General features: G+C 43.0%; 1 protein-coding gene across 1 annotated transcript in view; it reads left to right on the forward strand.

The window, feature by feature from the left end:
• JARID2 (jumonji and AT-rich interaction domain containing 2) overlaps positions 1–26,666 on the forward strand; it is a 202,574-nt gene that overhangs the window by 118,230 nt on the left and 57,678 nt on the right. Inside the window, 1 exon segment of the mRNA XM_068672023.1 lies at positions 25,750–25,919. Coding sequence (XP_068528124.1) covers positions 25,750–25,919 — 170 coding nt within the window.

A 26,666-nucleotide genomic window follows, 5' to 3' on the forward strand; every position in this document is an offset into this window, starting at 1 on the left:
ATGACAGTGCGTTCATCTTTGGTGACAGTGGGCTCTTGCTTGCTTCCTGTTACTAATCAGAAGCCATTCACTCGCATGACCCCCCCTTCCCAGCAGTGCACGCAGGGCATTGCCAAAGGCATTTATCTTTTATTGTAAAGTTCTGTTAATACGAGGCTTTGAAAAGTGAGAGGGGCTCGACTGATTTTAATAGCCACTGAGCTTTACGTTTTGCTTTTATGCTCAACGTTAGACTGTTTTCTCCACTAAGGGAAAGAAAAAGGTTTGTTTAGTCGGAAGGAAGAAAAATTGGGTGGAAGAGATTTCAGCACAAAACCCAGGGGAGAAAATCTGAAAACATTCAACAGTCGACTGCGTTTCTAGTCTCGTATGGGTTGTGCCAGTCGGAAGCTTGTTGTTCTTCACTCCACAGCTGCTGCACGTTATTTCAGAGCGACTCAGCGAAGATGGCTGTGCCTTAAACTTGCATTAGAGCCGTGCAAGGTGAGCAGCTGCTGGACACCGAACGTCCCTGCCATCTCCCCTGTCCCTCGGGGCCATTACCGCCCTGTCGCAGGAGCAGCAGAGTGGGCGTGCATCCGCACCTGGACCAAGAGCACGTGCAGCTCCCAGGAGAGGGCACTTCTCTTTGTCCTGCTCTGCTACAGGGAAGGTCATCGCCAGCAGGAGGAAGGCAGAACCCACTGGGGAGTGATTGTGTTTTAAGCTGCTCCAGCTAGATTGGACAGAAGTTGTTTATTAGGAACCTCTGAGGCCTTTAATTAATACAGCAGCTTTCTGCTAACAGTCTCAGGCACGTGAGAGTCAGAAGCGTGGTTCTGTGCTGCAGCAAGGCCAGCACATGGGGTGTGCTCTTGCCCCTTGCATAGTGCTGGCTTTCTGCTGCCTGTTCAATTTCCCTTTTCCTTGTATTATTATTTTTTAAATGCTGCTTTAACTCCCAGATGCTAGGTGAATGCTGAAGCTTGCCAAGCCAAGGGGTGGGAGTACGTGGTCAAGGAAGAGGAAGAAAGTCTCCTTTGGCTGGTGATTGCACAGGTGCTAGACTGGCAGAACTGCACTACACCTTTAGCACAACAGAAAGCCAGGGTAGGCAAGCTTCAGTGCATTAGGCAAGCTGCTAATTTAAGTGGTTTCTTTTAATGATATATCCTTTTCAACTTGAGCTTCAAAAGGCTTGCTTGCAGCAGAGCTGTCAAAAGATTGAAGGGGCTTGGGGTTGGTTTCTTTTTCTTTTTTTCTTTTTTTTTTTTTTGTCAAATTGTTTTTATAGTTAATAATGAATAGTCTCTCTAACACTAGATTTAGCATCTTCCATGCGAGACGTAAAACGAGGTCAATCCTGCTCCCACGTATGTATGTTTGGGAGGGATCACTACTCGGTATGGGTGATGGAGAGAGTAGTGCATTACAATTCAGGTGTGAAAGTGGGATACTGCGCGTCATACCAAAGTGTTTTTCCAGAACCTTTTCAGTGAATTGTCTTTTTGCTAATTGAAACACTATATAATGTATTTGCGTTCAGCTGTTGCCTGCCACCACATAATGTAATCCCACTTATCAACCCAGGTGCTTGTATTATCTTTTTCTAATTTCAGTAGGCTATGCAAATCTGCACCACTTGTTTGCTTATGAAGAAGAGCTATATTAATCCACAGTAAAAACAAAACGACAGTAAGATTTATGTATTATATATATATATATATTTACCCCCTCTGTAAATTCTTGTATGAGTAGAATATATTTTTAGTGCTGCACATTTATGTTTAAATAACAAGCCTTATAAACAAAACAATAATAGTCCATGGGAGTGAATTTGTGCAAGAATAGTGAAATGACAGATTACCTGCTTTATTACACGAGTCAAGGAGATCATTCTATGTAGTGTGAAGAGGAAAAATCAGGTGATTAATGTTCTTTCTTTCATGAGAAACAAACAGAAGTTGTTGACATGGATTCTTCTCTCTGACAGCCAAAGATATAACAAGGTAGAGGAATCTGGGAACGCTGTAACTTTGTGGGTAGACAGCTATGTAAACAGCTTGTCCGAGTAGGGATTTAATAATTGTGGAGGTATGATTTATAGCAGCAGAGAAACGTTAAGCAAACTCGCTTGTCCTCACCTGCCACCTTCTTTTCAGAAGCGAGGGTTACAGGAGGAGGACATGGTGATCTTGGGCTCAGGCTCTTCTTCCTGGCTTTCCCCAGGTGATTTCCAAGGGAATTTCCAAAGCCAGAGCAGACGGTGCAGCTGGTTCTGTGGTTCCGTCTGTGGCAAACTCCCTTTCAGCTGCGTGATAACCCATCATCCCTACTGTCATTTACTTTTCTACACGTGTCTCGCCCCCAGGTGTGACAGGCCAGATGTTGATTGCTTGAATACTGGGCAGAGCTTGCTCTAAAACAGTGTAGGAAATAACAGATTCTGCACTGAAAGCCACTTCTGCAAGGACATTTATCCATCAGTGTGAAGGAGGTTTTCTGATGCACATAAGCCATCTACGTAAGAGTCTAGCCTCTATTTCAGGGTAACATCAGCTCTTTGCTGCATCTGCTTTCTTCTGTCATTTTTCAGTGTGCATCTGTGCTGTTGCTTGCCCTCTTACCTTGGTGTTACAGTTCAGCTTCTGCCAGCCCCGTGCTCAGCCTGCTGTCCCTGAGGCCAGGGGGAGAGGAAGCATCTCTCTGATCTGATCCTTTTTAGAACCTTCTTGACTTCATTTCTCTCTGAAAATTATCTTTCTATTACTCTTCTGTCCAGAGGGTAAGGCATTTGTGGCCAATCCACTTATGTGGCATTTCAAAGAGACAGGATGATATTAAAACCATTTTCCATTGAGTATCTGAACAGTCCCTGAGTGTTTTTTCATCCCAAAGCCCCATCTACACTGGAGGAAATGCTACGTGTGATGGACATTTGTAGGGATTTTGTAACGTCAGCAGAGACAGCCTTGTTGCTGTGCCTCGGCTATTTCTGGCTATTGTTGCTGTTCCAAAGCCAGTCATTCTCATCCGAAATAGTGGAAACATGGATAACTTGAAATACTATTCTCTTTTGCTTTGGATCTTATTACCCTCATAGGCAGAAAATTGCATCCTCACCAAATGAACATTGGGGCCCAGAGCTCCTATAGATGTTTGTTCACTCCAAGAATCAATTTCTACAGCGTTTCTGCGGCATGAATGTCTGAAAAAAAACACCACAGATTCACAAGTTTTACAAATGAGTACCTTCCACTTATTCCTTCATTCATAATTCCCCAAAATGAATTTATAATCAAAAGACGGGAAAAAAAGAAAAGACATTGATTTGCATTTTGAAGATCACCACAATGCCATGATTTCCTTTCTCTTAGGTTATTTTAAAGAATGAGAGTTTGTTTTACAATTCTGATACCTACCATTAATCAGGGTAGCATTTGCAGCGGTCTTATTCTCTTGGAAAAGAAGAGATTACTTAAAGAAAAAGCATTCAGCACTGTCAAGTATGGATGGGTTTTCAGAATTAAATGAAACACATTCAGTTTCCTGCATAAAATTAAAATTGGAGCTTAAAAAGATGTCAACAGATAAAAATAATTGCCGCAAGAATAAAAGGCCAAGAATGGAGAAGTGGAAACCTGTTGCTAAAATGAGGCTGTAAAATGCTGTCATATTTGCCAGTAAGTAGTTCTACTTCGACTACACTTACTAACAATTTCATGAAGTGATGCTACCTTTTAGTGATCTTTCAAAGGATTAGGAAACAAAAGACATGGGAAGACAAATACAGTCAGAACACCATTGATATTTTCTAATTTGCAGTAACGGAGGGCCCCTCATCTCCCAATTCAGTGCAACATTTGGAATGCAAAGCTGCAAAGAATTTTTTCTTGTGGCAGGTTGGACACAATTTAGTAGGCTACATTGGTACAGCTTCTCCAATCTCCCACCAGGATCTCTGATGATCTTGCTGCTAAGCACTGTAAGACCTACCTTGCATTTTAACTAAAATCTAAGCGGACTGATGATCGAAGCCTGTGATTTCCTTTTATACGAGCATTTAGAGGAAATTGGCCATGGGCTGTTTGCACATGAAATCATTTTCACTATAATTCTAACCAAGTGTTTTGTAACTACGCTGAGATAAAAGCCAGCCTGGACTGGACTAATGTTGTCCTATCTGCCCTGGAGACAATAGCAATAATAATATTAATAACAACAACAATAATAAAAATAAACCGAGCACAACTCTAGGGCCTTAAAGTGGAGGCGTATCCCAACACTGAGTTTTAGGTACCTTTTCTATTTTTATTTTTTTTTTAATAATTGAAGACTATGCTGGTTTGGCAAACACTAAACTCCAGGAAATCTTATTCCATCTTTATTTTCATGGCCTATCTGGAACCTGCTCACTGCTTGAGTGGTAAGAATATATTCTTGACATGGAAATGACAGCATGAGCATGTACTACTGCCAATTCACCAAAAACAACCATAGTGTGTGTGTTTTTACTGCGATGTGTTGGATCAAAACAGATTTTGTCCCCCATAGGGAGTGGGTCCCAGGTGTCTTGATGGAAGAGGTGCTGGGCAACGTGAGCACTGCTCAGAGATGGGGCAGTGCTCGTCAACAGCGTGGTGGTTTCAGTGTAAGAGTTTTGTAGCCCTGAACTGAATTTTAAAACTATAGATCTTTTTTACTGTAAATGTCCTGTCTGGAATCTTCCCAGATCTCTTGTGCTGATATAAAACATGTAGATATTTTACATACATGGCCTAGCGTACACAGGAATAGAGCTTTTCCTTTATTTTCCTCCATTGCTGCACCCAATAGCACAGGATTTCCTGATGGAAGCAGTTCTTTTTTTCCTCCTTAATCTGAACACTTGCATTTTTGTTATTTTCATGCTATGTTTATTGTTAAATAATTTGTACAGTAACAGCCATGTTATCATTATGTTATGATTTTATGTTTTCCTTCCTTGTTTTTCACTCTCGGTATTTCTTCTTGGCCCTGATTAAATAAACTAAAGCTTAAGGGATCGCTGACCACGTGGCAAATTGTTTGCAACTTTTCCCCCTCCTAGATATATGATAGTCCATTTCCAGTGGTAGCATCCTTCGTACAGCTTTCAGACAAGTTCTCCCCAGAGTTTCTTCATGGTAGTTACTATGGAGATGACCATCCACTCTTCTTCTCCCTTATCCTCCTCCTTTCCTTGAGCTCCTGCAGCTGTTATTTATCTTTTCAATGAAGTGGAGTTTGCACGGATCTCCTTTCTAACGTCTCTTCTATTGCAACATCTCATTTGCCTGTAATGCTTTCACTTTTACGAAATCCTGTAGATACTCATTTATATGAATAAAACACTGGGCTATGAGGAGAGAGTGAGGAGATCTCTAGTTAGAGGGGTCACTTCTGAAGCTATGATCTGATTTGAGCTGTTTTCACAGTTGAATTAGTTGTTCATTGGAGTCATAATTCTGCAAAATGAATTAACTGGTAACGTGTGTGTGTGTATGTATGCTGAGTGTCCAGGATAGGTTTTAGAATTTATTTATTTTAAATGGCAGCTTTTAGAATTCAATATAAACATATTCTGGTGCAAGTTAAAATTTCTCAGATGAAGAAATGAAAATTGAGACAACACATCGTTAGCCTTTTAAGTCTGAGAGGCTTTTCTTTGCACGTCATCATAATTTCGAAAGCTCTTTATACAGCTTTATATATTCCAGCTTTACCAGAGAAATGTGGATACTTGGGTTGTCAGCTATTCTGTCACAGGTAGGATATTTTCCTTTGCACATCCGTCTGTTGTATTTTTGAACCCCTTGTCTTGGGGAAGTTTTACTTCACTTGGTGTCAGCGGCTTGGTGAATGACTTAAAAAGAGACTTGAAATGTGGTCTCCAGCCAAAAAGCTCTCCCACAGCTACCTGTCCAAGGGGAAATCCCACCCCACAACTCGTGTAGTTGCACTGCTGGTGTGATGACTGCTGGTTTCTTACCATAGCTGCATCTTCATCTTGCCCTTTTGTGCTGACTCTGGCACAGTTTGTCACCCAGCAAAAGCAAACAGTTTTCTGCTGATTTGGTGGCAGTGGGCTTGGGGACAGGTTCCCTGGCACCTCAGTGAGCCCAGCAGAGGTGGCTGTGGGGAGAAGGAAGGAGAGGAGCAGCAGTGTCCACCCCTCTGAGTGGTGGCAGGCTGTCCCCATCAGCTCAGGCTCCTCCTTGGGTAGCTTTGTTCTCAATGGTTCAATTCAAAGCCAACAATCACCTCGTCTCTTCTGGTCACTCCTTTCCTGGTGAGGTGAGCCTCTGAAATCCCGTGCTGTTGCGTTTGTGCTGTTTCTTCTGCCTGAGATTATTCCTGGCCCTGTGACAATTTGTCCTGCGAGTTGTCAAGCAAAATGTGTATTTAAAAATAAATTACTCTAAAATTTTAATCAACTCTTTTTTTAGAAGGGAGTCTAATGTTTTTCTCTTGCATACGTCTAGTTTGCTGTGAAAGTGAGCAGCTGGGACTTTCTTGATTACTTCTATTTTTAGTGTCGCCGTCTTTACACCTGCACATTGAAAATCATGAAGTTTTCTAACAGGGATTGAGAAATCTTACAAAACCCCTGGGTCTCAGGTCAGAAGCCTGAAACCAAATGGCCTACTAATTGTGGTATCTCGCTGTGCTTGGACTTTTTATGTTTGTCTTAAGCTAGAAAAATTGACCTTTATTGATTTTTCTTGAAATCTAGTTCCTCCCACCTGGTTGATTTGTAGAAGAAAAACAAGGCAAATGAGGTGTGGCACGATTTCTGAGAACCTCACTCGTATGTCTCTAGCCCTATGAAATCCTCTCATTACCTGAAAATTTGATTATAAGTATTGAGCCATAGCAAGGCAAACGTTGCCACGCAATCAAGGTTTGTTTTTTATCAGTTTTATTTCGTCCCTGTTATCTAGAAATCCTGTTGTCAAGTTTACTCTTGATACTGTGCTACATGCCATACCAGGTTAAGAGTATTTAATTGCTTCCAGTTTCCAGCTGGACTGCAAAATAAACTTTAAAGGTGAATCAGATGAGAAATGGAAAAATAGGGGAGATAGCACTTGAGTAAAGGCCATGCTATTCTTATCAGGAGAATTGACTGGAATAATTCAGAAGAACAACACATGAAAAAAGGTGGTTTCTTCCATGAAGCTTAAATCACTGAATCGACTACAAAAATATTTTTTTTCTCTTTGTGCAATAAAACCATAGTATTTTCTAGTAGCCAGCTACCCTATGTGCAGGATAGGAAAGATGCATTCTTACCATACATACCACATGGGCTTGCGTGTCGTTTAACCTCTGTATCTTTCTTCCATCTTCAAAATTAATTGGTGAAGTTTTGGAGGATGTAAGGTTGGAGTACTATTTGTTTGTTGTTTCAAAGAGAAATGCAAAAAGAAAATGTATTATTTATTTCTATTTGTTTTGTCTGTTCTGCTTTATGTATTTACGTCTCTACTTCCTTGTGATAATAAAGTAAGAGAGAGATTTGTACGTGAAGTAAAAATGTAATTCTCTCCCTGAAGGAAGATTTTGAAGGTGCTTTATCAGCAGATCTTCATTCAAATCCTTTTTTAAATGACAAGAGTTAAGCTGTGGATTCACAGAAAACCTCACTTGTTACCGATTTCAGTGGGCCAAACATTTTCCTAAAACATCTGAAGGTTGAAGAATGCTGTAAATTAAGTGTCCCTGGTTTTGACTGCACTTGCAATAGCACTTCCTATTATTCTGCTCATTCTTCTGTATTCTCAAGCGAAGAGTCTTTTGTTTTCCTTTTCAGTAATGTTATTCTGTGTAAACTGGAACCTTATACCCCAGAACGAGCCATCAGAAAGTGATGCCATGTACCCTTCACTGTGCATTTCCCCAAGCTCTGAGTAGGCTCATGTCGGCTTGCTTCCCCTGTTGAATTTGGTCAGTGTGAACTCCAAGAAATTGCTTATTGAATGGATTGCTGGCAGTCTGGGTCTTATACCTGTTGGAAACTAGGTCATTTTAGTTGCTGAGAAAGAGGTCTTCTTCACCTGCAGGACTGTCATACAAAGCCTTTTGTGCTGAGTATATGTTGGTGGTGAAAACATACATCAATGTTTCCTCTGAAGCTATGGCTTTACTCATTTAATGAGGGTACCAAGAGTATCTGACATTCTTAGTAAAAATGGAGTAGCCTTTCCGTCACATTTTTATTCAGTGTTACAGGGTAATTCAATGAAAATAGCTTTTAAAAATAGTTCAGATAAGCAGAGTGTACCTTGCATTTCTTAAACCTCATTGTTTTCCTCTAATTCAGGCATGGAAACTTCCCAATACAGAGTTTTATTCCAAATCATGGTCATCATTTTTATTTTTAAACTTCTTAGTTGAATCTTCCTGAGTGCTGTGTTTCCCCACCCTCACCCGCTTTAGCAATTTCAGGAAATTTAACTGCTTTAGCCGATGGTGGTGTGCGTCTCCCCTATTCTTTGGTGCTGTGTGCTGTCTTCAGTTCAAGCCTTCAGATTGATTTGCTTCTCTATTGGGTTTTCACATGCTGTTCAAAGCCCTCTGCCTGCTTGGGGATGCAGCTGTATGCTAATTTCCCCGTTCCTACAAAACGCTGACAGGTCACTGCTGAAATATTCGATCCCCTTGCCATAAAGGAAGGAAATGGCTGGGCTGGGCTGGGCTGGGCTGGGTGAGAAAGGTAGGATTTGGGCACGGTGCTGTGCTTCTTCTCAGGTCTGGAAGAGAAAGATTCCTTCTGCTCCTTTCCCCGAGACTGAGTTCTGACGGTATTAGAAATGCAGCTCTGTCACATCATTACTTCTAATTTTTTAACATGAAAAAGGCAAGTTAAAAGGGAATACGTTAGAAGTTCTTGTTACTCTGTCTTCTAAGAGGAAGTGTAAATTTAATCTTCGTATACCATATCTTCGTATAGCAGTTTTGAAAGGCTCTTTGGACTTAAGTACAGTTTGACATGAGGACAGACAACAATATGTCAGTATCTGGGCAGATTTCCAGACCCTGATACGTTCAGCTTGTTCTGATCTCTCCTGTCCTCTGGGTGTGCTTTTTCTTTTTCTTTTTTTTTTTTAATTTAATTTTTTACAGGACTCTTCTATCTGCTCAGGCACACGTCTTTTAGAATCTGAAGTTCCTGACTTAAAAAAGCAAACCAATAAAATCTTCTTGAAGTGGAGTCTGGAGGACACGGACACCTTCAGTAATCCTTTTTTTTCTATTAGGGAATAGAAAACCCTGTTGAGTCAGGCACTTTTTTGGGGCTGGGAAATTATGGGAAGCTTTCTTGCAACACAGTTGCCAGAAGAAAAATTGTTTTTCCGACCAGTACAATTAGTAGTTCAAAGGTAATGTCCACGCAGAGTTTTGCTTCGCCTCTTCCCCTTTAATATTATATTGTTTACTTTTGATACCAGGAAGGCAGGAATTGAAGGGCATTCATTAAGGGCAGAGCTAATTCATGGTTCCAAGGAAAATGTAGGAAGGAGGAAGTCTTCTTTTGCCGTTTTGATTTTTCTCCCCCAATAATAATTGATAAGGATAGCAGAGTCTCTTTTCGTAGTTGGCCTTTTTGACATGGGTTCCTGTTTTTAACATAATGCGAAGAACGTTTTGGTCTTCTGAGTCAACCTCTTCTGAGAGTTAACTTCTGTTGTAATTTTATATGAAAAACACTGAGCCCTTTAGTCCTTAAAAAAGAAATCCGTTTTCTGTTTGTGTTCTTCTTCGTGCTTCTTTAGTGATATTAGACGGTCCAGAAAGTGTGAACTGGTTGTTGACTTTTGTGCTTTGTTTGCTTCCATGCCTGTTCCTCACGTTGCTGTTTCTTTGGACCATCCTGACCTTTTCTACTGAAGTGTTTTTCTGCTAGGTTTTATTCAACAGAATCTGCCTGGTTTCCCAATATGAGCCTTAATGAAAACAAATGTTTATGGCGTTTCCTGAACATTAGGTGAGCTGCTATCTTTAATTACCAAGGGCCTGGAGATGGAGGAGGAAACCTACTCGTCTCATTTGCCTTATTGGCAACAAAGGATCCTAGGACTGTTTGTGCTCTGCTCATTCAGCCCGCTCTGCATCACAGACAAGTGAGACTTTCTGAGCATTTGAATACAGTTTATTCTATCAATTAAAAAAGAACAAAACAAAACCTGTCTCTTACATTGTTTAAATACCTATTAAGCCCATGAGCGGAATACTAATTTAGGTGGCTCCGTATAATGAGCTCGAAATTTCTGAGTCATGTCGGCCATAGAACCTCTTAACGAGGACATGGAAAACCCCACAGAAAAAACTAATGTCAGTCTCAGTTCCTTAATTATTTTAATGAGTGCAGAAATGAAAAGCTCCAAAGCATTGTGTCGCAGTGGTTATTTTTCCAGATTGAATATCAGAGGGCGGATTTATGAAGATTTCAGCTGTATTGCTGGGGTGGATGAAGCACAGAGCGAGGAGGCCTGAGCACTGGTGAGACTCAGCCGCAGCAGCACACCTCGTCAGCTGGCGATCCTTTGGAGTTATTTGGGATGGGATGGGTTCCTGCGTGCCTTTTCTCCTCTCTGTGTGCACAGTGACTTCTCGCACGCTCTCCGTGCATCGCCGAAAGCGCTCTCCCTGCTCATCCCTTCAGAAAATGCTGTTACATAAAGCAGCGTGGCACGTCGCTGCGTCTGTCTGGGGCTCGTCCCCCTCTCGGAGGGGGTGCCTTCTCAAGCTAGGTAGCTTAAAGATGGAGCTCTGCCTTACTTAATGATACGTGAAACATAATGTAATGCATTTATCATTGCTTTAAATCTTCCAGCCTCGTGCAATGAGCTTCCCACAGTGTGAGCTTTATTTTCTCCTTAGTCTGTGTTTTTAGTATTATTTGTAAAAGCGCTCGTTATACTTGAGGGAGAGAAAATAAAGGCAGGGAACCTTGAGAAATGGCAGCTAATCAGAGGTAAGACAGTTGTGTTTTCTGGTAAACAATGAACATAGGAAAACTGGTGATGCTCCAGGCATCTTGTGCTATTGATGAAAACAAACTGCTTACTGACATCTGCATAAACCAGTGCCTGACTGATGGCATCACACAGCCTTCTCGCACCGTGTGCTATGCAGAGTTGCCGCAGTTCCTATACTGAAAGTTGCAGATTTTGAAGGTTTTTCCCCCTCCTTAAAGGTTTATTTTTAAAGAAATAGCTCTTTCTTTTGCATATCCTATTAGTTTAACCATCTGAAGTCCGATTTCATAGTAGTTAGGGGCTATCTGCAGTGCTCTGGAAGTGCAGTTTCACACATTGAGGCCTCTCACAGCTCCTCCTGAGGATAACCAAGGAGCCATGAACCCCTGTGCCCAAGGCAGAAGTAACTCCAGGGCATGCAAATAGTGGATTCGCTTCAGTTTCACAACTTGTGCATTGAGATGCCGTGCCTGTCTCACTGATGGATGCTCTGAGCACTGGGAAACTTGAGCTCAGCCCATATTTTTGCTGTAGCTGTTGTTACCATACCGTGTCATGAAGCTGAGTAATTTCGTCCTCGTATTTATATTGTTACCTGAGCAGTATCTGTAGGCCGATGTTTTTACCCCCAGGGGTCATTTCGGAGATGCTATAAATTAAGCTGATGTAGTTTTTCTTTCTGTTTCTTGTCTAGAAACGTGACAAGTTGGGGATGGGGAGAGTGGCACTTTGTTTTATGGTAATTTTCATGCGATTCATTTAAATAATGATGAAAACTAGCTTTTGACATGTCTCATTTTCCATTGCAGCTGTCTAAATCAGAGAGATTGATGTTCTGGGCTACAGCTGACCCAAACAGGGTGCCTGTGGCTTGTTTTTTTGTTCATGAACCAGAATGGGGAACATGCAAACATTGCCAAGAAATACTTACACCTATGAATTCCCTGCTATCAGCTGAGAAAGGGGTTTGGAGTAAGAACTACCCTGGCTTGTTGCGTTTCCCTATAACTCGGGGAACCTCATGGCTGTTTTGGGGGGTTTGGCACTGCAGATGTCTCTCTGTTCCTCTTGGCTTGTCGTAAAGAAAATATAACTCACCATTTTTTTTTTTTAATTTTTTATTTTTTCCCCCACTGCTGGTTTTTGCCTCAAAACCTCCTGTCTTCAGGGAAATGCCTCTATGTAATAATTGGCTGCTAAATCCGTCCAAAGGAACTGCTCAGTGAAGCTGATGAGTCTTTAATTTGACACTCCTAATGCTGGGTGAAGATGTGAGCAGCAACAGCTGCTTTTGTTTGCATCTGCACTTGGGGGTGATAACACTCCATCCGTTTCATTCAGGGTTTTGCTGGTATTATGGCATCTGGTTCACCTCCCTGCCACAGGCAGGGACACCTCCCACCAGACCAGGTTGCCCAAAGCCTCATCCAGCCTGGCTTCGAGCACCTCCAGGGATGGGGCAGCCACAGCTGCTCTGGGCAGCCTGTGCCAGTGCCTCACCACCCTCTGAGTGGAGAATTTCCTCCTAGCCTCTAATTTAAATCTCCCCTTTTTTAGTTTAAAACGATTTCCCCTTTTCTTGTCCTTATCTGACTGAGCAAAGTCACTCTCCATCTTTTTTATAAGCCCCCTTTAAGTATTGAAAAGCTACAATAAGGGCACCTTGGAGCCTTCTCTTCTGCAGGCTGAATAGCCCCAGCTCCCTCAGCCTTTCTTCACAGGAGAGGTGCTGATCTTTGTGAACTTTTCTGATCTTTTTCTCTGATAGTTGCTTTTCATTGTAGATTACAAATATAAACATATATATGTGCACGTATAATATACATAATAGAGTAGAATTTAGGTATATAGTTTAATTTTATTCAGTTTAAGCACTGTGAGCCAGATTAGTTGTGCTGTGCTAACTAGGGCCACACAACGGCTATGAAGGATGCCACTGGTAGTGACCCAGTTATTCCCAGTATTTCATCTTGTAGGTTGATATAACGCTGCTGCACTGAATACCTGGAATGCTTTCAAAACTGCCTTGCTCTGAGGAGTTCCTCGAGGGTGGGAAGAGCCTTGGTGAATGCACAAGATACGTTTTTGTGCTTTAGCATGTTTGGCAAAACTCACTCCTAGACTTTGATCCCTGTATGAGGCCGTGGCTGTCTCAGTCTGGTGCATTTTTCATGTTGCCTTATAGATTCTAAATGTGAACTTGGAGTCAATACCTTTTCCAAAGTACAGAATTCAAATATTTAGAGAAATTAGAGCTCACGTTTCTACCTAACACAAACTCTGGGCTCAGTCTGCATAGAAAAGCAGCACAGAAAACAGTAAGTCGTGGAGTAAGTGGGCTGGAATCTGGGATAGTTTTCGAAGAGATTTTAGATTTACTGATCCAAAATCATTTGAGTCTTAATCATGGTGCTTTGTGGAGATTTTCTAGGTGGGTTGTGTTAATTTAACTTAAGATGTAGCTTTTAAATTAATGAAGCTAAACCAGCACAGGAGGCTGTATGGACAGGCTGTCTGTTTGATTTATCTGTCAACAAGGCACTGGTTTAACCTACTCTTAACCCATAATAGTCCACGTGGATTTGAACTGATTTAACAAAACTTATTTAATTAAATTGGGGCAATCTTGTGTTGCCAGCGAGGCCTCAGGAGAAGCATCTCTTGTTCTGCCTTTTGGCATTTTCTTCCCTTGGTAATGGTGTGATAAAAGATGCATTTATTTTATTTGTTGACTTTGTTGACTTAATTCTCACCTTCGAGCTATTAAGATTTCCTTAGCGCTAAGGGCAGTCACTTATACAATCCATTGTGGTTGCATTTATTGTTTGTTATTTTGAACAGTCTCCCTAGCTACCGAACCCATAATTAATATAATTTAAAACACAGAAGCTAGTCAGGAGCTTTATGAAATGCTCTATGTACTTGTTTACCTGTGGCTTGGGTTCTTCTCAGCAGCTGGCTGGTAACGAAGAGGATTTCCACAGTTTTCTGATCAGGCATGCTGTCAGCTGTGTTGCAGTTCTTGCTCCCCTCCTCTGTCTTGCAAAGCTTCCATTTTATTTTCAGGTAACTTCTACTTTTCCCGAACTGGCTCCTTGCACTCCCTAGCAATGTTTTACTTTCTTTTATTGCTCCCGGGCTTATTGCCTGCTTTCTCTTGCTGCTCAAGTGTTCTTTCCAATTTCGTTTCTTTCATTCTTCAACTTTATTTTTATTTTTTTTTTATATGGCGTTTTCACCAATTGCCTTTCAGATGCATAGTTTTTGAGATCTAAATGAACTGATGCTGAGAGTCCATCAAATGTTCAGCGGCAGTCCCGGCTGCAGTGATTGCCAATTTCTTCCTGCTCCTGCGTGGGAGCACTCTGGCACGACTTCTTGCACAGCTGTGTGGCAAACCAGCTTCAAGTCCTGACCTGGTTTAAGCACGCCTGTGCGTACCCCCACCATTTTTCTGAGGGTTTTAATCCTTCTGCCTGCCCTCCTTCGGTCATTGTCTAAGTTCAGGTGGGAAATGGTGACCAGCAGCAGGCCAGGGCAGGGCAACTGCACATCAGGGACACTTCCACAGAAGCCTGATGTGAGCCAGCGTGTTGGCTCAACATTTTGACCAGCGGCGGGCATCCAGATCAGCAAGTACCCAGCTTTCGTGCAGCTCAGCTGTGTTTGCCGCAGTTGGTGCAGACAGCATCTGGGCTGCCATCCTCTCTTTCCTGTTTCCACATCTGTAAGCTCAGGCTTTGCTTGTGACAGACAGTACAGGGAAGAACGGTTGGTGATCTACGTATGGAGCCAGATGTGCAGCAAATCGTCAGGCCTTGTCATTACTTCAGTAAAAAAACAAAACAAACAAAAAAAAACAACAAAAACAAAATTTTGTCTTCCTTGCTGCAAAATCTTCATGGAGACTGAGGCTCCCACTGCAAGAGGGTTGACAGCAAAGGGGACAGCACTGGCATTGCTGCCAGGTGCACTTTCTGTTCCGATTTTACAGTTCACTAACTAATGTGTTCCTCAGTCAGCTTAAGGTGATCTTAATGCAAGCTGCTACTGGAAAAGGCAGTCCTGTGCTTCCTCCCATGAGTTCTCACCACCTCTTCTGTGCCAACACCAGCAGTTCTGTGGTTATGAAACCCAACCCAGGAAAGAAAAAAAAAATCAACCTACAAATTAATTTTCAGCTAGACTGACTTCCTCAGCCAGCTGATTATGGGGTCTCAGGAGCTCTAGTGCTGGCATAAGCAGGAATACGTGGCTGGAGATGAAGCAAAGAGTATAAACCATACCCTTTCTCAGCAGCAGCCTGCTCTGAAATCGGTTTAAACTCAACCAAACCCCTCCTTTAGGGCAGGAAGATGCAGATGGAGCAGTGCAGTGTTCCCAGCTGGATGGTGTCCCTCCGTCCCTTCGTGGCACAAAGACCACAAGAAGGTGCAGGACTAGGAGGAATGTGGCCTTCCTCTTCCACCATCAGCAAGCTGTTAGTTTGTCTTGGTCGTGCCATCAAATTTCAGGCCTCCAGCTGCTCAGATACCACCATATCCTAAAAATAGAAGTAAGGAGGGATTTGGGGAAGATGAAGCGTTCGATACATGCAACTCTTCTGCCAACAAAGTCTTCTCAGAGGGACTGTGATTTTGCCAATTTCCTGACAAATCAGCGGTGTGCCTGCACTGCTTGGGGGGAAGGGGAATGCTTTTACTATAATTACCTGGTACCAAAATGGGTTCGATCTGCATTTATCATCTTTTCACTAGAGTTTCCCGGGGCGGGGCAACACATCCTGCAAGAAACAAGAGGGTATTGAATGCTTGTTTCGGCAGGTAGAGAAAGAAAGTCTGCAGGGAAGGTGATAGATGGTGGGGGCATAGGAATTGTTACCATAGTTTCCATCCATATCATTAGTTCCCAACTACTTTATCTGGCATTCAGGAGGAAGAGAAAAGACAGCGAGCTCTGGCAGTCCAGCCAGCCCCCTCGTGTCGGGGGCTCCAAGAAGAGGTGTGGGGCGCACGGCCCCTTTCCTTTCCAGGCTCATTTGCGTGTTTCTATTTAATGATCTTCGTCCGCAGGACAGCGAGTGTGCCTGATGGGCATCTTATGCAGAAGCGATCACTTCGCAGCTTATCGGAGTAAAATCTGTGAGGCAGGTAGAGCATGTCTCCAGTTTTTCTTCAGCTTTCTCTCGCCGTGCATCTAAATGCCGTGCTTTTCCAGAGGAATGCCGAGGCCCTGCTAATAGCCAGATGGTGGCGGAGCCTCGGGAAGGCAGCCCCCACGGGCAGTGGGGATATCTGGTTACAGGTATGGTTCGATTGCAAGCAGCAACCTCTGCAAGAGGTTAAAATGCCCCCAACCTCCTGACTGTGTGACTTTTATCACTTCCTGCCGGCCGACGGAAGAATTTATTCAAATGGTGGGGATTAATGGGGGACTTAATTGAACAGGAAGCTCTTCAGCCGTTCAGATGATGGCTAAAATGATCCATACGCTGTTACTTCTGACATCTCTGCCAGAAGTAATCTCGGGCTTTCTAGCCAGCACAAGCTGCTTTTCGGGCAAAAGGTGAAAGATGGCAGTAGCTGAGGTATGCATGCTTTCCTGAGATTGGAAAACAAGAATGAAATGAGCTGTAAAATAACTTTAAAAACACAAAGAAACACAGTTGCAGAGAACAGGCTGCTCAAAGCGAAACGACTTTTTTAAATTTTTATCTTCTATTTTTTTTTTTCGGTTGCATGGCTTTGATCTTGCAACCTTTTGATTTTTAGCAGTTGGACAAATTGCTAGAGAGGGGGCTGATTGGTTTGGTGTATCGTTCACCAGTTGGTCTGAATCTGCAACCGTTTTCAAGAGGAGCATGGAACAAAGGGTGGCACTGAATTTGTCAGGAATTGGGGTTTCAGCTGGAGTAGCTAAGGCCATTGCATGAGTAATGAAGAAGGAAGCGCTGTCACCCAAACCATTATGGTTTTGTTTCATGTCTGTTGGTTAGGAACTGGGAAGCAAACAGGTTTTTCAAATGCCCTTCAAATGGCTGAGAGCACTGAAAACGATCCTAGGAGAATATTGAAGCTGTGTGGTATGTCGTGCAAAAGTGTCTTTGACTTCTGTGTGATTGAAGAGGTGGCCAAGGCTGAGGTTTTAGAAAAATGGGCACATTCTGCATGATCTTTTCCATAGGGTGGGACATCTTTCTGTAGAGCCAAACAGACTTTTTGGAAAAAAGTATCTGTGATGGATTACATGTAACGGGGACTTCGGTTATCCAACAGACACGCTGAGGGAAGGATGGCGTTGGAGAGCAGGTGAAGGGAAAGGGCAGACCATTCCCTGCCTCTAGGCTTCCCCACGCTGGCTACACTGAATATCAGAAAAATAAAGGGGATTGATTGCTTTGCTCTTCCACCTGCAGCGAGCGCAGACAGCGGGACACTGACGGTTCTTTGCCAGTAGGTGGAGACCTTGCAAGAGAACTGGAATTTCAATCCTCCTTCCAGTGGGGAAGGTGTTTTTACTGTGGCCTTTACCTTGCTTACCTCCAGCACGTAGGACGGTGTTTAACGTGAAAAAAATGTGTATGTTTTGGTGACTTTCTCCTTGAAGCAAAGATTGTCAAGACATAATCACTCAGACATCTGCTAATGATTATTAAAACACAAGCGAACATGAACGAGTTCCTTTTTTTTTTTTTTTTCTTTCCCCTGCTGCTGTGGTTTTGCATTTTAATTTTCCAACATGTGGTGATGCTCTTCTCGTGCAACTGTGTGGCATAGAACAGCAGACCTAGCCTCAAGTCGGCCCTTGGCAATGTGCTTCTTGTAAAACTTGCTGGTTTCAGTCAAGCTGAGCGTCTTGGATCACTCAAGCAGGAAAGTCCCCCTTTCTGGAAGCAGGGACCTAGGACTCAAGTCTTCATCTGCCAAATGCTCTGGTAGGTGTTGGTGCTTGAAGAACAGCAAGAAAGGAGGTGCACCCAGTGCACAGCCCTCTCCAAAACGGGCTGCTGCAACCGGGACCTTGGGAGGCTGGTTTCAGAGCCCAAGTGAGTCTGCCTTGTTGTTGCTCCATTTCCACGTGAACCAGTGAATCGGAAAGCTTAACCTGGGTGGCATTATGCAACCAGCAAATTGATTGCAGTTTAAATACAGCTGGATTGCAGCCCACAGCACGGTCAAAGGTTAAAGTAGCTGTGCAGTACCTGCGCTCAGGTTCTTAGAGTAGAAGTGAACCTGCTCTGAAATGGGAGATTTTAAAAGCCACTGCAGGACAAAGGAAGGGTGGCACCACCTGTCTCCCGTGTTCAGAAGGATCTCTTCTGCCATCTATTGCCACGTACAGCTCACCACATGCCCACGTGGAGGAGAAAACATTCCTGTCCAGTCTCAGGTGGGACAACCCTGGAGAAAGTGGATGTAAATGACCCATGGTCTTGCTGAAATAGATGGTCCAGATCCACCAGTTACAGAGGGACCTGGATTCATGGGCAGTCTGTAGGACGTTTGCTATAGTGTGATCTTGTAGAAAAGGTAGATAACTGTAGGAAAACAGCTTCCTGAGAGCTTCATTCAGCTGCCATATCCTCACTTATGGTGTTCAAATTGAGTTTTCTCATGGTTGTGATTCCCACCACAAGTACTGCCGGGTGACTGAACCTGCGGGGTTCCCTGATATCAGTACAAGGAGGCATTGTCTGACCTCTTCTTCTGGCAGGACCAGAGAGAAAAATGACATTTTTCTTTCTTTTCCCTCTGCGCTCTGTTTCTTGCTCCTCTTTGCTGCTGTGTATCCTGAGGTCTGTTGAGGGGACTCACATTGACACTGGGAAATCCTGCAGTTCTGGCAGGGTACCGTCAAATGTCCCTGGCCACCGTGGATGTCTCATCCCTCTCAAGGTCACCTGGGCCACTGGAACAGCTGAGCAGTGTGAACCCAGAGCTGAGATCTGAATGCATGTTAGTTTTCCACAACTTCTACACCAGCTAGCATGGACCTTCGACTAGCAGGCAAGGTCGGCATCCTCATTTCACGGTGGCTGCTCATATGTGTGGGTGCCTGCAGTTGTCCAGTTCTTCCACAGTTAACACGGTGAGGGGTGGTAATCAGCATCCAGGGGCTTTTAATAGCTCTCTCTTTGCCCAGGGCTGCCTTCTATGTTGTTTTAGCAGCCAGCAATTTTACTTACTGGGTATAAGTATTTCTGCGAAACCACATGAAGCGAGGCAGTTTTGGAGACTGCAAATATCTTCTTGTGATCAGTGGACGTGGTCAGGAAAAATACGTAATTCCAGAATTAATGGTAATTTGTGCCGTGTTTAACAGGCATGGTTAAGTTGTCAGCTGTACTTTGAACTAGTCATTGAGCATATGGGTTAGTTCAATTATCATTCATTAAATGTCATTCCCAAGCACCTTTCCATTATTTGTGGGAGAGGAGATTCTCAGAAACCAACTGTTTCCCATTTAAAACAAACAGAAGGAAAAAAAAAATAGGAAAGGAAAAATCTACCAAAGGAAAATGTGTATCCATTCCTTGTGGCTGGAGTTTTAGAGCACGAAATGTTGTTTATGGAATGTGCTCTGCTGGGCTCGATAATCAAGGACTGAGTAGAGGTGGTCTCCGTGTTTTGTGTCAAATCATTCACTTGAGAATTTAAGGCTGGCTTTAAGTTGGGTTATTAATTTAGGCCCAATTAAAAAAAAAAAAAAAAAAAGGACCAAAGAGAGTACAGATGATTGAGTGAATATAGGGCTCAATAAAATTAATTTCTGAAAAAAAGTGTTGTATTCAAGCATACCAGAATTTTTTACTCTTCTGAAAATTAACCGATATTCTTCTGAGCAGATGACATGAATAAGTATTATGTCATCTCTTACCTAGAAATGCAGGTTTAGATTGTGTCTTGGATTACATGGTCTTGCAAATCATTTTGAAGGAGTCATGTCTTACAGCGTCTTTATGCTTTTCACTGGTTTACCTGCACTGGTGTGGTCAGGAGCAACCAGATTTCTACCCTTCTAATTCCTTTTTGGTGCAAATAGATGGGAAAACACAGAAAATGGTGGAGTCACCATTTCTATTGATGCCAACTTGCTGAGCAAAGTACAGTGTTGGAAGGACAACAGGTAATTTACCACTGATACGGGCAGAAAATACTGCCCCACAAGCTAGAGGGATGTGGGAGGAGAAATGCAGTTCTGAGCCCTCCTTTGTTCTCTGGCTTTCTGCTTGTGCTGCGATGTTGCATATTCGCAGAGCTTTGCCTGAAGTCATAACTCAGGGCACAGTGGTTGGGTTGGCGTCTGAATATAGACAGGTAGAAACACTGCTTAGTATTGCTAGAGCTAAGCATTGCTCTCAAGTGTGCTCCAGGGAGAGCCAACTAGATCTCCTTGTAGCCTGTGTGCACATTTTTTCTTCCATTTTTTTGTTTATCAAGTGATCTTCACTCTCATGGTTGGGGATTTTTGTTTTACATCATTTTGTGTTATTTTATCTTATTTTTTTTTCTATTTTATTCTATGCTATTATATATATATTGTTATATTTAATCTAGTTTTGGCAGTGCTGTAGACAACATGTTGGTTTGAAATCTGGAGCCCCAATGATTCTCAGAGGTTGCCGTTTGGAGTGAATGTTTTGGGCTTTTTCTCAGGAATGAAAGTGCAAAACGTAACGTAGCCATACTTCCTGATGGCACGTGCAATTTCCCGGTTGTCCCATGAGAGTGATAACCTCTAGCACCAAGTTTCTCATGCTCACCTTGGGCTTTGAAAACTGGAGCTCCCGTCTGTGCCAGAGCCTGCCCATGGCAGCAACAGCTAGTCCTAGGTCAGGCAGTGATCCTGTATTTCCATTATCACTGTGCTATTTGGTGAAAACTCATACTAGATGGTAGTAGCCACTTTAATGTAATGCAATTAAATATCTACAAATACACTGCAGTTTCTCAAGAGGAGAAATGACTAAAGCAAAGTAACCAAATACTGATGCTGCTTTTAGAAAGAGACGCAGAGCCCTTAGCGTTTGCTTGCAGGGTGATGCCTAGCAGCTCAAAAATTGGAAAACTTGCTTCATCAAAAAGGGAAATGTGAATTAATCATGAAATGGTGACACTCAAGCAGCTACAGTTCCTTTAGAGTCTGGAAATGTAACTCTAGTGGTGCCATGAGAAAGAAAAAAGGACGTAAACATCAGGCGACAGAAAAGCAGGAAACAACGAAGATAAAAATGAAGTTCAAAGAGTAAGTTAAAGGTTATGAGATGAAACAGCCAGCAAATATTGCAGTATATAACAAGCAGGAAGTTCGACGAAAATCTGCAGGTTACTAGAGACTGGAGAATGTTTGAAACAGATAAAGTTTGTTTGGCAAATCTCCTGCCAGTTGAGATGCCTGGCTGTGCGGTCAGCTTCTCAACCCCTGAATTTGTTATAAATAGATCAGTATGAACACGGTTGTGTTATCAAATTGATTGTGCCTACTGCCACACTGCACTTCCTTGTTGTACAATACCTGCGTTTTGCTTTTGCTTAGGTGTTACGGAGAAATAAAGTGAAGATAGTGGAAGATTTTTGTAGGGATTTGGTTTTGAATCTAACATGGTGCGAATTTAATGCGTGGTTTGTAGCTAACAGCACGCAGGGTTATCTGGAGTATTAATATTTACTAAATGTAGCCCAGGCTGGTATTACCAGCCCGAGCTTTGCTTTGCAAAGAAAAAACTGCCTTTGTACAGTGTGTGTTTTCTTACTAAACACGTCCCTTTTTTACATGCTGAAGAAATGGTGCGAGGAGACTCTATTTTAAAAGGCATTTCTGAAGTATTTTTAGCTAACACAAACTGTAGCGTTTTGATTATAAATAACATCATTTGCTTCAAACATTCGACTAAAAATAAATTCCAGGCGAGGAAAGCATCAAAAAGTGTATTTCACTTTGTAGAGAAATGTTTTTTAGCCTAGCCGGAGTTTGTACGCTGGGGATATTTTTTGCTGTGCAGTTTCAGTCTCTGGCTGTAATTTGCAGTCTCAGACCTAAACCGGAGGCTGTGTAGAGGCGAAGCATACCAAACAACTTTCTATTGATAGAAGGTGAGATGCTATTTATTTTTGAGTAGCCTGGATATTCCTGGCTGTTTGTTCGGTGTTTGCAAGGTGGTTAGATGTGGTGTGGAATTTTTCCCGCATCCTTTTCCTTCTCGCACAGTTCCTCCGTTTGGATATACGTAAGCCTTGTGTAGCACATCCCCTTTAGACGAGGACAGAGAGAGCAATTTATTTGGAGGAAGCAAGCAGGGCGGCTGTCGTTGTCGTCGTTCTTTCTGCCGCGTGTGCCAATCCGTCCCCCGTTGCCCGATGTATGCTAAATAGGTCACTCTGGCAGAAACCGTCGCCTTAACAAGAGAAGAGTGAAACCACACCGGCGTTGTTACGAGCTTATCAAACACGAAATGTCTTCCTGAGCCTTGCTGCTGCCTCCTCACCCATTCCTGCTGGCTGCGGAGCGAGCGCTGCGGCCTGCTGGGCTGCATCGGAGGCAGCCCGAGCCGAGGGCCTGGCCTCTCTCCCTCCCTCCCTCCTCCTTGGCAGCAGCCTCACACTTCTATTGGATTAAGTGTAACGGGAAACCGTACCCGAAATAATTGGTTTTATGCTTCCAGAGGTTTTCACGGGGAGGTATCAGGTTGTTAAGATGCGTGCGTTCCTTCGCAAGCAAGCAGCCCTGAGTTGTGTTACCCGTGTTTTGCAATGCGTATGTGTGTTTTTTTCCTCTGCCGGCCCACCTTTGAGAGTGGCCATCTGCACACAAACACGGAGCAGGAGCTGCTTGAAGGCTTGCTTTTGTTTCCTGGATATGCTTAGGCTCCTTACACCCTCCTTACGGCTCCTCAGGAGCCCGTGGAGCAAATGTCTGCCTGTGCGTAAACCAGTTATCGCAGAAACCTCGAGGACACAGCACTCATAAAAGGGTCCCTTCGTTTGTAGCTTTTGTAAACTGAATTGGTGATGCTGATGGCTCCGTAACTGCTCGGGGTTTTATGAAGAAAGCAGTGTTTGAGAAGAAGCAGGCCTGGTTTTGCAGAGCTGGTGAGTGAGGGACGGCCAAGCGAGAGGAAGCGTGGCAAGGCGCAGGAGAAGTGGAGGGGAAGCATCCCTGACACGTTTGATCATACGGCAACAAGTCTCCGCTGCCTCCTCAGGAAACGGCAAAAGTTCACGGCCGTAGCCTGAAAGGAATCTGAGGAAAGGTCTGGCTTTTTAGCTGTCGGCGCTGAGATGGAGGGCCCCCGCGGGAGCTGCAGCCGGGGATGGGGAAAAGATGGCCCCGTTGCCCGGGCGGGAGAGGGGAGGCCAGCACAGCAGGACAGGGCGAGCAAAGCAAGCAGCAGTCCTTCGTGCTGGGGAAGGAAGGCCAGAAGAAAGTAGATCTTTAAAGAAATACCGAGCCCAAAGTGCTTGCAGTTCCCTAATTCATGTAACATTTATGCTGAGCTCACAAGTCCTTCCCTAATCCCCCTTCCGTGCCTCAGGGACCGATAACAGAGATGCTGCAGACCCCCAAGCCTGGCCTTGCTACAAAGGGTTAATTTTGATCCACGAAACATGCTTACTTCTTGCTTTTCGGGGGATTGCAGAGTCCTCCTTGCTACATACTTTTGATCACACTGGGCTGAAGCAGGTAGTTTCCGAGAAACGTTTGGCCGATCCAGCCAGTGGCTTGTGCGTGTTTTTAACAGCCCGGCCTCAGCAGCACGTCTGCGGGGAAGAATCGCTCCGCAGATGACAGCAGCAGGCAGGGATCTCACTTGCTGACCTTTATAGTCTGCTTTTTTGGCCAGAGAGCATATGTTTTGTGCAGAACAGAAGCCAACACAAAGCATTTTTCTCTGGCCACATGTGTGGTTTTGCTGATAGAAATGTAGTTGGTTGGAATTAAAATCCCATTCATCCTATGCAAGAGTCCTCTGTCTGCTTGGAAGAATAGCACTTTGCAATGCAATCTGAGTAACTCGGGGAATATATAGGTAGATCTATATAAGACCTTCATTCTGGAAAGATAATTCCTCGTAGATACGAGGAAATATGTCTTCAATTAGTCTTTTAGTTCCAGTTCACAAATTACAAGCACTGTGATAAAAAAAATAAAATAATATTATAAACACCATAATATACTTGTCACTAAGGAGATGCAAATAAACAATAAGAATTTCTGGGAGGGTTGAGCAGGGATTTTTTTTGTCGGAGTTATTTGGAGGCGTGAGGATCGTGAGGACATGGACAATTTTATGTGGAGCTTAGGGAGAAAATTGCTGAATGCTGGTTTTGTTCTCTGCTGTCATTAGAGGACGTGCATATATGTGGATAAACGCTGCTGGGATTTAAAACATTTTTTTCCCTGCTTTAGCCACAAAAATGAGGAAGTTTAAGATACAGTTTCAAACCTCTTCCTACCCGACCACTTAAGTTTAATATCCATGAAAAAGAAGAGGTTTACCAATTACGTGTTTCATCCACACTGAATGGTATCTGTGCTTTCGTTAAGTCATAACAGTAAAGCCTGCAGTGGAATAACAAGACCTGGCTTTTCCTTGTAGTGTTGTTCGATACGTGGTTCAGTTTTACATTATGTAAATACTCTGCTAATAGGGAGGAAAATGACATAAAATTGCATCCTTTCTCAACGAGGTTTTAAGTTCTTTCAGCAGCTTCTCTCCTTTTTGAAGCTGTAATAAAGATCATAATTAGAGTCCCAGTTGCTTAAGTGAGAAATTAGCATGTTCTTAAATGCTGAGCCGAGTCAGGCTCCTGGCGAGACCCCCTCTGGGTATCTGTCCTGCCCCCAAGCACATTCCCTAATGCCAATTTGTGTTCTAGACGTATGAAAGAAAATCATATTCATTGCCACCTAGTAGTTAATCAGAGCCTTCAGATAGGCTTGAAATAATTTGCAGCCTGACTGCCAAAACCACTTGCTTCTGTTCATTTCCCATAACTGTACATATGGTCACACTCTAAATCTTACCAGAGAGCGTGAGTCCATTGCCCACTACCACGACTCTGTGCATGTCCTTTGTTATTACAAATTCATCATAAATACTTATTAACCACAGCCCAGACCTCCTTGCTTCCTGTCTTCGAAGCCCTGGCCAAGGGAATGAAAATCGAGTGGCTTTTGCCTGATGTTTTCCCAGTCAGAAATATCTTTCCCTAAAGGTTTTGCTTTGTTTTTGTAGAACTGGATGCAAGTATAGATACCGTGTATACTAATACATATTTTGCTATTTAAATAAGATTCTCCCAGATTGGAATAAATTAAGAGCTTTATTGGGGCTGAAGTACACCTCATTTTTAGATTGATTAATTCATTGTGATTTAAAAATAATAATATATTAAAAAAAAAAAAAGTGAAGAAGACTAATGCTTAAAAAAAGAAAAAGACACTTTTCTGGTGCAAAATACAGATTTGATTTCCAAACAAGTGAATAGTAAACGGTAAGTGCCTGAAGTGCAAGAAAGTGTCTGAAACATATGAATTGTAGTAAATAATTTTATGGTCAAGATGTTCCCTTCCCAGTTTTCTGAATTGTTGCAGAAGATACCAGAGGTAAAGCAATTGAAGTCCTACCTTCACAGTTAACTCAGTTATGGATAATACTTGTGGGAGATGGATACTGATCTCTCTTGAAGCAGTGATTTTTTTATGTTCTGATGTCTCTCCTGCAAGTTCTGTCTAACATGCTTTTGATGTGCTCTTGTTTCCACAGGCCAAGGCTGCAAGCACAAAGGAAGTTTGCTCAATCCCAGCCAAACAGTCCCAGCACAACTCCAATAAAGATAGTGGAGCCGTTGTTACCCCCTCCCGCCACTCAGATTTCTGACCTCTCCAAAAGGAAGCCCAAGACAGAAGATTTTCTTACTTTCCTCTGTCTTCGAGGTAGGACTCTTGCAACAGCTTGGGGGAACAATCTCTTTCACGGCCAAGCCACAGCACCACATGCTGCATAGCAGCTAGACAAACGCACTGGTGCTGTGCTTGAATATATTGTGTGCATTTCAACTCCAGCAATTTGGCTCTATCTGCAGCAGGAGCATTCACGTTTGTGGTTGTAAAGGCCATAAAACGAGGCTGGTAATAGTGCAGAAGGAAATTTCTTTTACGCTTTAGCACACTGTTATCTTGAATGGGTTTTCGCCTAGCTCTCTTTAAGTTCTCCCCATCCTCATTTGTTTTACCTGACTATAAACTGAAGAGGCGCTTAAATTTCCAGAGTGCTTGTTCCTGCAATGAGAGAAATCTGGTTGGAAATTCCCTTTTTCTGCCTATTCACTGTCGTTTGCTGTTCAATTTGAGCGATGCTTTTCATCTGATGGAGGGTAGAAGGATTCCTGTTAGAGGGTAGAAGGATTACTGTTAATTGCAACTGTTCCAAAAGCTGGATTCTTACCATATTAATAATTAAAACATGTTCCACTGTGCAAATCTGGTGAAAACAAGGCATTTGAAGTTGTGCTGAGAGATACCCACTTACCTGATAGCAGGTGCCTGAGCCTGGCTGGAGCTGTACAGAGCACTTGATTGCTGGTGTGTGTCTGCAAGCCTGCCTGCCAGAGTTAGGGACCTTCACACGAGGCACAGCTAACTGTCCGGATTTAGCTAAAGGACGCCTTGCCCAAATGGTCA

Source organism: Anas acuta, chromosome 2 (assembly GCF_963932015.1).
Source record: "Anas acuta chromosome 2, bAnaAcu1.1, whole genome shotgun sequence".
NCBI classification, from domain to species: Eukaryota; Metazoa; Chordata; class Aves; order Anseriformes; family Anatidae; genus Anas; species Anas acuta.